We start from the raw sequence: 13,723 nt of genomic DNA, 5'->3' as shown, positions 1-13,723 counted from the left end.
AAATTCTTTTTAGACACGTCAACCTTAATGCTTGCGATCGCTACGTATAGGTTGATGGCATGGAAGGTTGTAAATGTTGATGGGAGAATTTTCAATTATGAAATTAGGACAATACACGGAGCAATAACTATGAAATTGCAGTTGACCGCATCTTCGCGCCCCCCTTCAGATGCCTTCACAACCCCCAATTTGAGAACCACTGCTACTATAAAAATCAAACGGATTCTATGAGAAAATTTCAAATTAACCCCGGAAACTGAAATTAATAAACATTACAACACTACAATTACTAGATTATCATGCATTCATTAGAATACAAACAAACAGTTATTTGTCGATGATGAGTCGATTCCACAATAATCTAGTTTGTAGTGTTTTCGACGTCATTTTCGTGGCACGTCATGTATTACTGACCCACAATTTCGTAATTTTCCATTAATAAAATCAGCATTGGTCATGCCTCACATACATTCTACACGTGTAAAGTAATTGATTGACTATGCATTTCTAACGTTGTAAAGGGGTAATGATTGTAATTAGTCTTCACCTCATATGGCACCAAACTCACAAATACATTCTCTCAATGTTGATTCATAAACGTTCCCCACGAGCAAATAAGGACGTGGAAGGAAAGTTTGAGTACCGTTGAAGTGATTTTTTAGGAATTAAAATTGATGATCATCTTTATTAGAGATTTACGAAATGTTGAAGGTTAACATAAACTGCTGCAAACAGCAATACATTTGCCGTTCTTGATTTTCGAAATTACTTCGCAGCATTTCGTTATGCGAATTTTGAAAGTATGTTGAGTTCGGAAATTCCGTCCAATGTGTTTAATTTGGCGTTGTCGTTTCGATGGAATATTTGTACTACGTCCTCATTTATTCTTGCTATCAATAACGTTGCGAATTTAGGTCCGCATTGACGCACGCTTGTAAAGGATACTTCCGTCCGGAAATTCGACACCTGTGACCTGTAGAAATACATGAAAACAAAATCTCATGAAGGAAAGTATATAATGCCACAAAAAAGCGATTCGGGAATATTTTCCCAACACTATTACAAGTAACGGATGCAAAGTATCATCGATTACCATACAGAATATTGTGCATGCATTATGATCAATATATGATGAGTTTGAGTACAGTACAACGAGCTATGCAAAAAGTACTTAACATTAAGGGCGCGGACATTGGAGATACAAACACTATCCATGAGCTAAACCAGGGGTGGGCAAACATTTCAGCTCGCTGACCGGATTCAACTTTTAAATCCATTTGCTTTCCGCACTATATAAAATTGGGATACTAAGACCAAATTCAGATATTTTCATAGATATTTTCATAGATAGGTCTATCTAGAGTGGATGATCTCAAGAAATTGCCTGTCAGTCAAGTAAAGAAAGCTTTCCACGTGAAAGACCTTATTGGCATCGCTCTTGTACTAATGCCTATTGAAGCGATAGAATATCTCGACACTCGTTATCAATTGCGCAATTATTCTCCGAGGCGTGATTGCACTTCAAATCGATCTAATCGATTTGGCCCAGGTAACAAGCCAACGTCATTATTACGTGACAAAGTTTTGTCCGATTTTGGGTGGTTTCGAGGTCAATGAGCAAAGACAGCTTACATTTCTTGAATAATATCCGCAGTATCTTTCGACTGACCCAGGTTTTATCCAATTTTGCGCTTGGGAAGCAAGCTCAAATAAATTGCTATAATTTGCCATTGGTCAAAATAATGGGGAAGGTTTTGTGACCCGTTTGCCCTCATAAGTGCGGTTCGGTTGTGTCACACCAGGGAAGAAAACCTAGCATGAAATTCACGGAGTTACAGTAATTTTGTCATTATGAATACTAACGATAGTAACGCTGTATCGTGAGTTTTCAAACGATGTTGTAACAGCGTGCATAGACGCAGCAAGGCGAAGAATCCTGAAAGATTCCAGTTAGTAGATCAAAAAGACCACATCGCGGAATGGAACGAGAGAACTCCCTGCAGTTTTGGGATGACTCGAGTCATGACTTGACTCGAATCAGACTCGAGTCGACTTTTTCGTATGACTTGACTTGACTCGAGTCACTTTGGAAAAATGACTTGACTTGACTTGACTCGGCGCTTCAAAAATGCTGATTGACTCGTGACTCGGAGCAAAATGTACGAGTCAATTTCAAGTCATCAAGTAAACGGTGTCGATTAAATTACTGTATTTTCTGCATGTTCGTATTGTCGCGATACGCCTGTGTCACATTGTGAAAGTAACCACTAACCAGTCATGTACGTTTCACTAATGATCCTCTATTGTTACAACACAAATAAATTGACCACACACGAAATGATCACAGCTTACGTTGTCGTAGTAGAAGTAGGTTAATATTATTCTAATAGTAACGTATCTCTATTTCTTAGACGGTTTAGTGCTTACATTGCGCAGTGATCAGCTTTACCAACCCTCTTGTATGATTTAAATCGAGCGAATATAGTGTATGCGTTTATATTCTCACGAATACGTAGATGGGTAGTGTATTGTACCAAATCAAATTGTTTCAACTTCTCGAGGCTAGGTATTCGATCCTCATGACTGATAATAACAGACTTTAGCATGTAGCTATATACAGTTACTCACGTATTTTATTTGCAGTTCTAGGTATGCATGAGCGATACAGCGCCTTCTTGCATGCATATTCAAGTGTATTTTTGTTATTTGATTCAGGATGAATGACCAATTGTTCTGTTTTCACACAGCTAGCAAAATGTAATGACTATAAATCGTCACTGATACTTCGAAAATTCAATTTGACTTGAATTGTGACTTGACTCGTGACTTGACTTGACTCGAGTCACCTCCAAAAAACGAGAGACTTGACTTGACTCGAGTCACCTTCAAAAATCGATTGACTTGACTTGACTCGAGTCAAAATGTGAAACGACTCGAGATGACTCGTGATTCGAAGGTAGTGACTTGATCCCAACACTGACTCCCTGTCGACTCCACAAATGGAATGATTACCAAGGCAAGTTTAGAGTGAGAAGCATATTATCCACTTGTAGCTTGTATATATAGTTTGAAATTTATTATAAACCTATGTCCCAGAGCACGAAAATTTGATCCTTGATAACATATTTTGCCCGTGGTGCACAAGGCCGGAAACGGCGACACGCGCACTTAAAACTCCTCATTAATAATAAAAATCCTGGCAAAACGAAGCTACAAACACCTAGAAAATCTTCTACCGCCTGAGCAGAAAGGATGCAAGGAAGGCGCCCTTGGCTGTAAGGACCACCTGCTCCTTGACAAAACCATTCTTGAAAACTGCAAGAGGAGACACACTAACCTCAGCATGGCATGGATAGATTGCAAAAAAGCTTTCGATTCAGTCCCTCACACGTGGATACTGAAAACAATGCGTATGTACAAAATGAATCCGATCATCATCAGATTTATTGAAAATTCAATGAAAAATTGGCATACAAAACTGTTGATCAAACATGACCAAGGTGAAACAGAAACCTGTACAATTCAGATATGCAATGGTATCTTCCAAGGTGACTCATTCTCACCACTTCTATTCTGCCTCAGCTTAGCTCCACTCAGTGAGTTGCTGAGAAAAGAAGAAACAGGATACGTGATGAAAAAAGCAGCAAATTCTGAAGGTCAAAAGATTCATCACCATTTGTTCATGGATGATCTGAAACTGTATGCGAAATCCGATACGGACCTGAATAACCAAATGAAAATTGTTCATGAGTTTTCGGAAGATATAAAAATGAAATTTGGCTTGGATAAATGCTCAAAACTTACCATACGACGTGGAAGAGCCACCAGCACTGGCGACATGAACTTCAAAATGGACGAAACCATAACAGAATTGAATGCCGAAGATCACTATAAATATCTAGGGATCTGTGAAAGCGACAACATTAAACATGCTGCAATGAAATCAAATCTAAAAAAAGAATACATCAGCAGGCTCAAGTCAATTCTCAAAACTGAACTCAATTCCAAAAACAAAATCAATGCCATAAACAGTCTTGCAGTGCCTGTCTTGAGATATAGCTTTGGTGTGGTGAACTGGCGCAAAGATGAAATTAAAAAATTGGACACAAAGACGAGAAAACTGATGACAATGCACCACATGCATCACCCAAAATCTGATACACAAAGACTGTACATCCCCAGAAAAAAAAGGTGGTCGAGGACTACAAGAAATTGAACAAACTTTCAAAACAGAAATCATCGGCTTGTCACAGTACATCAACAACAGCGATAACAGTTACTGCAAACTCATTGCACAGGAAGACAAACAGCGCAAATAAAAATCTCTGAGCTATCGTCACGACAAGTACGTCAGAGAAGTCAACATGGAAACAGCTAACCTGTACACCACAGAAAACACTGTTGCTAAACCCACAACAATAGCAAAAGCAGCACGAGTCCAGTACAAAAATGCAACGCTCAAAATGAGAGAAACGATATGGGAGACGATGCCTCTTCATGGACAGCACAAGAAGTTAACTTCACAACCCCATGTAGACGAGCTTTCATGGACCTGGCTATCTAGCTCTGGCCTGAAACCGGCAAGCGAAGGATTCATTTTCGCAGCACAAGACCAATCGCTTCCTACAAAATACTATCGCAAAAGAATTCTGAAGCAAAACACGGACGGCAAATGCGGAATGTGCCACAACCAAAATGAAACTGTAGCACATCTCATGTCCGGCTGTGGTGCACTTGCAGCTACCGAATACACATGGAGACACAATAGGATTGGTCACTACATTCATCTTGAATTATGCAAACACTTTGACATCACCACTTCGACAAAAAATTGGTACGATTACAGCCCAGCACCAGTGACAGAAAACGAACAAGTAAAAATTCTGTGGGATGTACCAGTTATAACTGACCGCGAAATCAGAAGCAACCGCCCGGATATAATCGTCAAACTAAAAAAGAAAAGAGAATGCTTATTCATTGAACTGGCTGTCCCAGCTGATCACAACCTACAGCAAAAAGAATCAGAAAAACACTCCAAATACGCAGACCTCAAAATGGAATGTGAGAAAATGTGGCGATGCAAAATAAACATTGTACCGATAGTCATTGGCGCTACAGGGGTCGTGAGCAAAAAACTCATGAGACATATCCAACAAATTCCGGGTAACGTTCGATTCGACATGATCCAAAAGATCACATTATTGGGGACTGTGCACATTCTTCGGAAGGCCTTGAATGCACCACTGGACTAAAATTACACTTGTGAATCACAGCATAATTTCTGTAATTTCGATTGTTCATCTTCAATCATCTCTACCTCTGCTCTGTAACCCTTGCCAATTCTTCATCTGCTGCAATTCTGTAATCTGACTTCTCCGTGTATTGCATAGGAATAACAATTTGAATGTATTACTGAAATTTTAAAAAAATTACTCCAATCTCGCCATTTTCCTTTGGGGGCAGGTTGCTCCCCGGATTATGTGTGTATCTACCAGTTTTACTGTGAATAAAGAATATAATTTGGTTGTATTAAGAAATTAATTAATAATAATTAATTATTACTTTAAATTAACCTAACTTCTGAACTGACGCACCACTGCTGTGGATGCCTGCGAAACGATCTGGATATATTGCACCTGGACGTACCCGCCGTGGGACCAAGCGGATGACCCCAGAGGACTCCTCAACTCCGACCACACAGGAACACCAAAGAGAAGATATTTCTCAACATGGCGCCTGTGCAACACCGAACTGTGGCTCACAAAAAAGCTCTGCTGCAAAAGAAAAAAAGAAGAGACACAGATGGAGTAAAGAAGAGTATAAAGAAATAATGAGATGTTACTTCTTAGCCAAACTTGAAAACTCGGCAGGAGTAACCGAAGGAACTTTTCAAAAATGGAAAGAGAGAACAAACAACTCTCCAACCATGACTGCCAATACCCTGGCAACCATGAGACGCTGTGTAATGAAAAAATTATCAGAACAAGAACTCGCAGAAATCGAGAGCGAAATTTGTAACAAAAACACAGAAAACTCTGAGGCACTAGAACTTCAATTCGGCCAAGATGACCTGTATCCGCAACAACCACTTGAAGACCTGAACATCCCAGAGGTAGAATCACAAAACACCGTCGGGCACTCGAATGAACCAACACCACCTAACGTTGATGACATGGACACGGAATTAGAATTGGAGATCAAAAATCAAATTATCGACCGAATGAACTCCACATTGGATATAAATGACAGAGTGAATTTACCTGACCTACAAATTACAAAGAAACTGAAAACTGATATTGCAGTAGCGAACAAAATTTTGACAGAAACCATACTACCTGCAATAAATGACAAAAAAGGAGAAAGACCACAATGTCCCTTAACGACAATCAACAACCTCATTTACAGCACTGCGGCAGTTATCTCGGAAAGGCACTGCAAAATACCAAGACCTGTCAACAAAAAAAGGGGAAGCCACACGCCAGCTTGGCAACGCAGAATTGAAAACAAAATCGCTAAACTAAGGTGTGATGTTGCGATACTCTCAGAACTAAAAAAGGGAAATGTTTCCCGCAAAGTAAAAAATAAAGTAAAAAAAATAGAACTGGAGCACCAAACAAAACTGCAGTCAACAGAAAAAGTGACAATGTTGCAAGAGGAATTAAAAATGAGAATATGCGCCAAAGCACAACGATTGAAACGATATAAAAAACGAGAAACACAATATCGCCAAAACTTGTTATTTACTCGCAAACCTGGCCAATTTTTCCGAATGATGAAACAAAAGTCAAACCACAAAATTACCAGCAGCAAAATTCCAGCCACTGCAGATCTGGAATCATTTTGGAAAGAAATATGGGAAACCGAAAAATTGCACAACTCAAATGCAACTTGGATACAAGACCTCCACACTGACCACCTACAAACACCAGAACAACAATGGTCAGAAATCACAAAACAAGAAATCAAGGAGGCCCTAAAAAGTTCACTGAACTGGAAAGCAGCTGGTCCTGACCAGATCAAAAACTTTTGGCTAAAAAAACTAACTGCAACACATAATTACCTAGCGGCGATCTACAATGAGCTTTTATCCTCAACCAACTCGCACGAGATCCCAGCCTGGTTCACACAAGGGATCACCTATCTTATTCCAAAAAATGAAAACACCGGGGACCCCAAGAACTACAGGCCGATAACATGCCTGACAACCATGTACAAAACACTGACCAAAATCCTGGCAAAACGAAGCTACAAACACCTAGAAAACCTCCTTCCGCCTGAGCAGAAAGGATGCAAGGAAGGTGCCCTTGGCTGTAAGGACCACCTGCTCCTTGACAAAACCATTCTTGAAAACTGCAAGAGGAGACACACTAACCTCAGCATGGCATGGATAGACTACAAAAAAGCTTTCGATTCAGTCCCTCACACATGGATACTGAAAACAATGCGTATGTACAAAATGAATCCGATCATCATCAGATTTATTGAAGATTCAATGAAAAATTGGCATACCAAACTGTTGATCAAACATGACCAAGGCGAAACAGAAACCTGTACAATTCAGATACGGAATGGTATCTTTCAAGGCGACTCATTCTCACCACTTCTATTCTGCCTCAGTTTAGCTCCACTCAGTGAGTTGCTGAGAAAAAATGAAACAGGATACGTGATGAAAAAAGCAGCAAACTCTGAAGGTCAAAAGATTCATCACCTTTTGTTCATGGATGATCTGAAACTGTACGCGAAATCCGATGCAGACCTGAATAACCAAATGAAAATTGTTCATGAGTTTTCGGAAGATATAAAAATGAAATTTGGCTTGGATAAATGCTCAAAACTTACCATACGACGTGGAAGAGTCACCAGCACTGGCGACATGAGCTTCAAACTGGGTGAAACCATAACAGAATTGAATGCCGAAGATCACTATAAATATCTAGGGATCTGTGAAAGCGACAACATTAAACATGCTGCAATGAAATCAAGTCTGAAAAAGGAATACATTAGCAGGCTCAAGTCAATTCTCAAAACTGAACTCAATTCCAAAAACAAAATCAATGCCATAAACAGTCTTGCAGTGCCTGTCTTGAGATATAGCTTTGGTGTGGTGAACTGGCGCAAAGATGAAATTAAAAAATTGGATACAAAGACGAGAAAATTGATGACAATGCACCACATGCATCACCCAAAATCTGATACACAAAGACTGTACATCCCCAGAAAAAAAGGTGGTCGAGGACTACAAGAAATTGAACAAACTTTCAAAACAGAAATCATCGGCTTGTCACAGTACATCAACAACAGCGAAAACATTTACTGCATACTCATTGCACAGGAAGACAAACAGCGCAAAACAAAATCTCTGAGCTACCGTCACGACAAGTACGTCAGAGAAGTCAACATGGAAACAGCTAACCTGTACACTGCTGAAAACACTGTTGCCAAACCCACAACAATAGCAAAAGCAGCACGAGTCCAGTACAAAAATGCAATGCTCAAAATGAGAGAAACGATATGGGAATCGATGCCTCTTCATGGACAGCACAAGAAGTTAACTTCACAGCCCCATGTAGACGAGCTTTCATGGACCTGGCTATCCAGCTCTGGCCTGAAACCGGCAAGCGAAGGATTCATTTTCGCAGCACAAGACCAATCGCTTCCTACAAAATACTATCGCAAAAGAATTCTGAAGCAAAACACGGACGGCAAATGCAGAATGTGCCACAACCAAAATGAAACTGTAGCACATCTCATGTCCGGCTGTGGTGCACTTGCAGCTACCGAATACACATGGAGACACAATAGGATTGGTCACTACATTCATCTTGAATTATGCAAACATTTTAACATCACCACTTCGACAAAAAATTGGTATGATTACAGCCCAGCACCAGTGACAGAAAACGAACAAGTAAAAATTCTGTGGGATGTACCAGTTATAACTGACCGCGAAATCAGGAGCAACCGCCCGGATATAATCGTCAAACTAAAAAAGAAAAGAGAATGCTTATTCATCGAACTGGCTGTCCCAGCTGATCACAACCTATTGCAAAAAGAATCAGAAAAATACTCCAAATACGCAGACCTCAAAATGGAATGTGAGAAAATGTGGCGATGCAAAATAAACATTGTACCGATAGTCATTGGTGCTACAGGGGTCGTGAGCAAAAAACTCATGAGGCATATCCAACAAATTCCGGGTAACGTTCGATTCGACATGATCCAGAAAATCACATTATTGGGCACTGTGCACATTCTTCGGAAGGCCTTGAATGCTCCACTGGACTAAAATTACACTTGTGAATCACAGCATAATTTCTGTAATTTCCATTCTTCATCTTCAATCATCTCTACCTCTGCTCTGTAACCCTTGCCAATTCTTCATCTGCTGCAATTCTGTAATCTGACTTCTCCGTGTATTGCATAGGAATAACAATTTGAATGTATTACTGAAATTTTAAAAATTTACTCCAATCTCGCCATTTTCCTTTGGGGGCAGGTTGCTCCCCGGATTATGTGTGTATCTACCAGTTTTACTGTGAATAAAGAATATAATAATCCACTTCTGGCCAATGAGAAACCCACCTTTGAGTTTTCAAGATGAAGTGTATCTTCAAGTCTTTGTCTTCCTTCTGCATCAATTTCCCAATTAAATAGAGCCAGTTCTACCACAGCAAACTCCATCAAATTGCACAGAACTGATATATGATCCTCAGTTGCAGTTGAATATGACCAATAAATACAAAGTGCCGGAATCTGAAGTCAACAAGTATAAATGTTGCATTATATCGACAGTACATGTCAAACACTTGTGTTAATAAGTACCTAAAATGTTCTGAGAAAATAGCGTAGTTATTTCAACATTTGCCTCAGCGAAACATGACACTAAGTTTTGCAACGGAACCTTCATTAAGCGTTAAAGGGGCACTTTGGGTTGCATTTAAAACAGGAATCAAATTAAAACAACGATGTTTCAAACAATGCTCTTGTTTAAAACATGTTTTGTTATTTTATTAGTTTTTTTTAAAGCCGTGACGTCACGAATATTTAATTGTGACGTCATAGTTCATTAACAATGAAAATTGAAAATATTGGGTAACTATATAGCTCCTTTGACGAAATATCTGTTCTATTGCTATTGAAATGACTATTTTGTGGGTTCCAACTATTCCATCCCAATGTACGCCGGCTATACCGGGTGGCAATCGTCCGTAGACTCATACAACATGTTTTCTTGGAAAGTGTTTAAACATGTAGGGCATAATTTTACATCTGAAAAAAAACACAATGTTTTAAAGGCCTTTTTTAAAACACAGTCTAAAATACGCTTTAAACAAAGTGTTTTAAAACACCGTTTGTTTTAAAGGCAACCCAAGAGGCACTACGTTCCACAAATGATATGATCTCAAATTGAAGCACAGATCTAATTTTTTTTTTGGCCGCAGTCATTTTGTTCAGAATGCCTTCGTAATGGAGCTGCAATTACCTGAATTTTGGATAAGCCCAACTGACGTATGGCTGCGTGTCATCGTTTCTTAAACCGTTGCGGAATTTCTGGCGTGATATCTTAACCGTCGCACTTGCTCGACGTGACCTCCATATTGTAGCTCAATTTATTTATGTAGTATATGTAAACATATGCTGCGACAGTCAGTTTACAGCCACATGATACAACAGCACGTACTCTCAATGCCACTCATATTGCAACATACTACCATGCCATACCATACTGACGAGACTCTGTTGTAAATTACCGGTACCATGCTGTACAAATGCCGTCCGATTGAATGGGGAATTAACGTAGCTGTATAATTTGTATATAACCGAATGCACAATGCACTAGAGCAGTGGTTCTCAACCGGGGGTCCGCGGACCTCTGGGGTCCGCGAAGACTCAAAATAGTTGATAACCTAATTTGTATTTTTTAAATTCGGAAAATCACAAGGCAGTTTAGCTTCATTACTAGTAAAACTCCAGAGCTCATATCAACAGAATGACCATCTGAGACGAAATATCCTATTCTGCAGACTCATTTTAATTGCTAAATTGTCAATGGCCTACTGATACAAACATTTTGATAACCTAATTTGTATTTGTTATGTTCGTGCATTTTACGTTGGTATCGTTTGTTTCTTATTTGTCTAGGATTAGTAATTACTGCCAATCATTATTTCCTCGTGTGTCGTGCTTTGTATTTATACCCTGTGTTCTGTTCTCTACGGGTCTTTCATTTAACTGCACTCTGGATCGTGTCGCCTGTCTTAAAGTTATACTGCTGTTAATATATACTGATTTCACATTGCAACCTCGTCGTATTGAGTTATCGTTCAAACAAGATCAAGAACATAACAATTGGTGTCAGAAGTCGGATTCATATTTATTTCTGCGACTGAGATACATCATGGAAGCAAGTATATTGAAGCTTCTAGAGAAGCAGCAGGAGATGATGGCGGAACAACGCGCACAGCACAAAGAAGATATGGCACAGCAAAAGCTGCAGCATGAGGAGGCCATATCGCAATTAGTGCAGAGGTTGAGTCCCGGTGCGTCAACATCTGAAGCCATCGCTCCCAAGTTTGATTCATTCGTAAAATCAAAGGAGAAATGGGACCAGTATCTGCAACGATTCAACCATCACCTAGCAATTTACGGTATTTCCAACATGGAGAAAAGAAGAGCGTGTCTACTCTCATGGGTCGGACCTGAAACGTACTCGCTCTTACGTAATTTGTTTGGGGCTGCTGATGTCAGTGCGCAAACCTTCGACGCGTTGTCTGAGAAGTTGTCTACACACTTCAAAGACTCAATTCATGTGCAAGCAGCCAGGTACGAATTTTACAACTGTAAAATGCAACCGGGACAATCGTACGCCGATTGGATCGCTACTCTACGCGGAATCTCTAAAGATTGCAACTTCATATGCTCAAGAGATGGCTGTGATCAGAGCTACGTTGATGAGCTAATGCGCGATCTCATCATTAAAGAAACGCCGCACGCGGATGTGAGACGGCATTGTCTAACACAAACCAATCCATCCCTTGACGACGTTCTCAAAGTAGCCGCAACACACGTGAGAACGCTGGAAACTGATAGGGTTATCCAAGGCGAGAGTAGCAGTAAAGACGCTTCCATCGTCAACAAAATGACGGGAAGTTATCAGAAGGGGAAAAAACCTTCCAAATCCATCCAAGGCAACTTCCCGGAAAGACTGAAATCCTGCAGCCGCTGTTTCATCGATCACCAGAGAAAAGACTGTCAATATCGACATGCAGTATGTCAGAAATGTGGTCGTAAAGGTCATATCAAACCTGTGTGCATGTCTACCAAACCTAGTATCACGCAACAGGTCACATCCGTCAATTTCTGCTCAGTGCCACTCCTCTCCTTCGACATCGATCAACTATATCGACGCGTGGGAAACCAGCTCTGGATCAACTCCAGCATCAACGGCATTCCGTTGTCAACACAGTGGGACACTGGTGCACCCTCCGCCATGGTGGGATTGACTGGGTACAAAACTTTGGGCTCTCCGAAACTCTCAGCATACCATTGCTCTTTAGTAGCGTACGGCGACAAGCCACTGAAAGTGAAAGGTATTTGCACTGTAACTGTGCAGGTGGGTTCTGAAGTTCGAGTTGGCTTAAAATTGGTAGTTCTCGACGAACACCGTGGGCAAAACATTTTTGGTCTCGATTGGAGCGACGCTTTCTCCATGACCGCTAAGGCAACGTCTGCTTTGGATGCAATTTCCTCGCAGATGGTCAAATCGCAATCATGTAATACTATTGACATTTCTGATTCGAACGACAAATTGGTATCTTTTCAGTCCAAATTTCCCTCCGTTTTCTCTAATGTATTAGGACGATGCACCAAGACAAAGGTGACAATTCACTTGAAACCTAATGCCAACCCCGTATTTAACAAGCCACGCCCTTTGCCGTTTGCAAGGCAAATCGCTGTTCAAACCGAATTGGATAGATTAGTCAATCAAGGTATCCTCGAACCAATCAATTACAGTGATTGGGCAGCACCAATTGTTGCCGTCACTAAATCAAATGGATCAGTACGCATTTGTGGTGACTTCAAAGCATTGAATCAACAAATTCAGATAGATCAACATCCCCTGCCCTCATTAGATGAAATTCTTCACAAGTTACAGGGTGGTTGTATTTTCACGAAAATTGATCTTGCCGATGCTTATTTTCAGCTAGAATTAGATGATGATGCGAAGAATTTGTGTGTCATCAACACGCAATTCGGTCTTTTCCGTTATCGACGCATGTGTTTCGGAGTCGCATCTAGTCCCGCAAATTTTCAACGCTGTATTGATGCCATGATCGCCGGCTTACCCGGTGTTGCTAGTTTTATCGATGACATAATCGTTACTGGCATTGATGAACGCGATCATTTTCGCAACTTATCGCTACTCTTTGAGCACCTCACCGAATACGGCTTCACCGTCAATTTCGCGAAATGTGAATTTTTCAAAAGTAGTATCGAGTACCTTGGTCATATAATCGACAAGGACGGCAAACGCCCGTCTAACAAATCCGTTGAAGCAATCAAACAGTTGCCTAAACCTCAGGATGTTCGCCAGCTACAGGCATTCCTGGGCAAAGTAAATTATTATCGCGCGTTTATTCCTAATTTCACGAATAAAGCCGCTGCCTTGTACCGTCTACTTCAAAAAGACGCGAAATTCATTTGGAATACGGACTGTGACGCA

General features: G+C 40.4%; 1 protein-coding gene and 1 long non-coding RNA gene across 2 annotated transcripts in view; both read right to left on the bottom strand.

Moving 5' to 3' along the window:
* Window positions 1–684: 684 nt before the first annotated feature.
* Window positions 685–13,723, bottom strand: part of LOC145434443 (uncharacterized) — a 42,465-nt gene continuing 29,426 nt past the window's right edge. Inside the window, exons 3-4 of the mRNA XM_080311795.1 lie at window positions 9,583–9,753; window positions 685–973 (exon numbers count right to left, since the gene is read on the bottom strand). Coding sequence (XP_080167921.1) covers window positions 911–973; window positions 9,583–9,753 — 234 coding nt within the window. The 3' untranslated portion in view covers window positions 685–910. The remainder of the gene's footprint in view (window positions 974–9,582; window positions 9,754–13,723) is intronic.
* On the bottom strand, window positions 3,416–5,518 carry LOC145434609 (uncharacterized). Its single transcript, XR_013913496.1, has 2 exons — window positions 3,674–5,518; window positions 3,416–3,604 (listed from the first exon to the last, which is right to left on the bottom strand). It is a non-coding gene; the product is annotated as an uncharacterized LOC145434609 (long non-coding RNA).

Source organism: Botryllus schlosseri, chromosome 1 (assembly GCF_051294905.1).
Source record: "Botryllus schlosseri isolate E-star chromosome 1, Bs_hap1, whole genome shotgun sequence".
Classification (NCBI taxonomy): Eukaryota; Metazoa; Chordata; class Ascidiacea; order Stolidobranchia; family Styelidae; genus Botryllus; species Botryllus schlosseri.
This window is presented reverse-complemented; position numbering and strand designations above follow the sequence as displayed.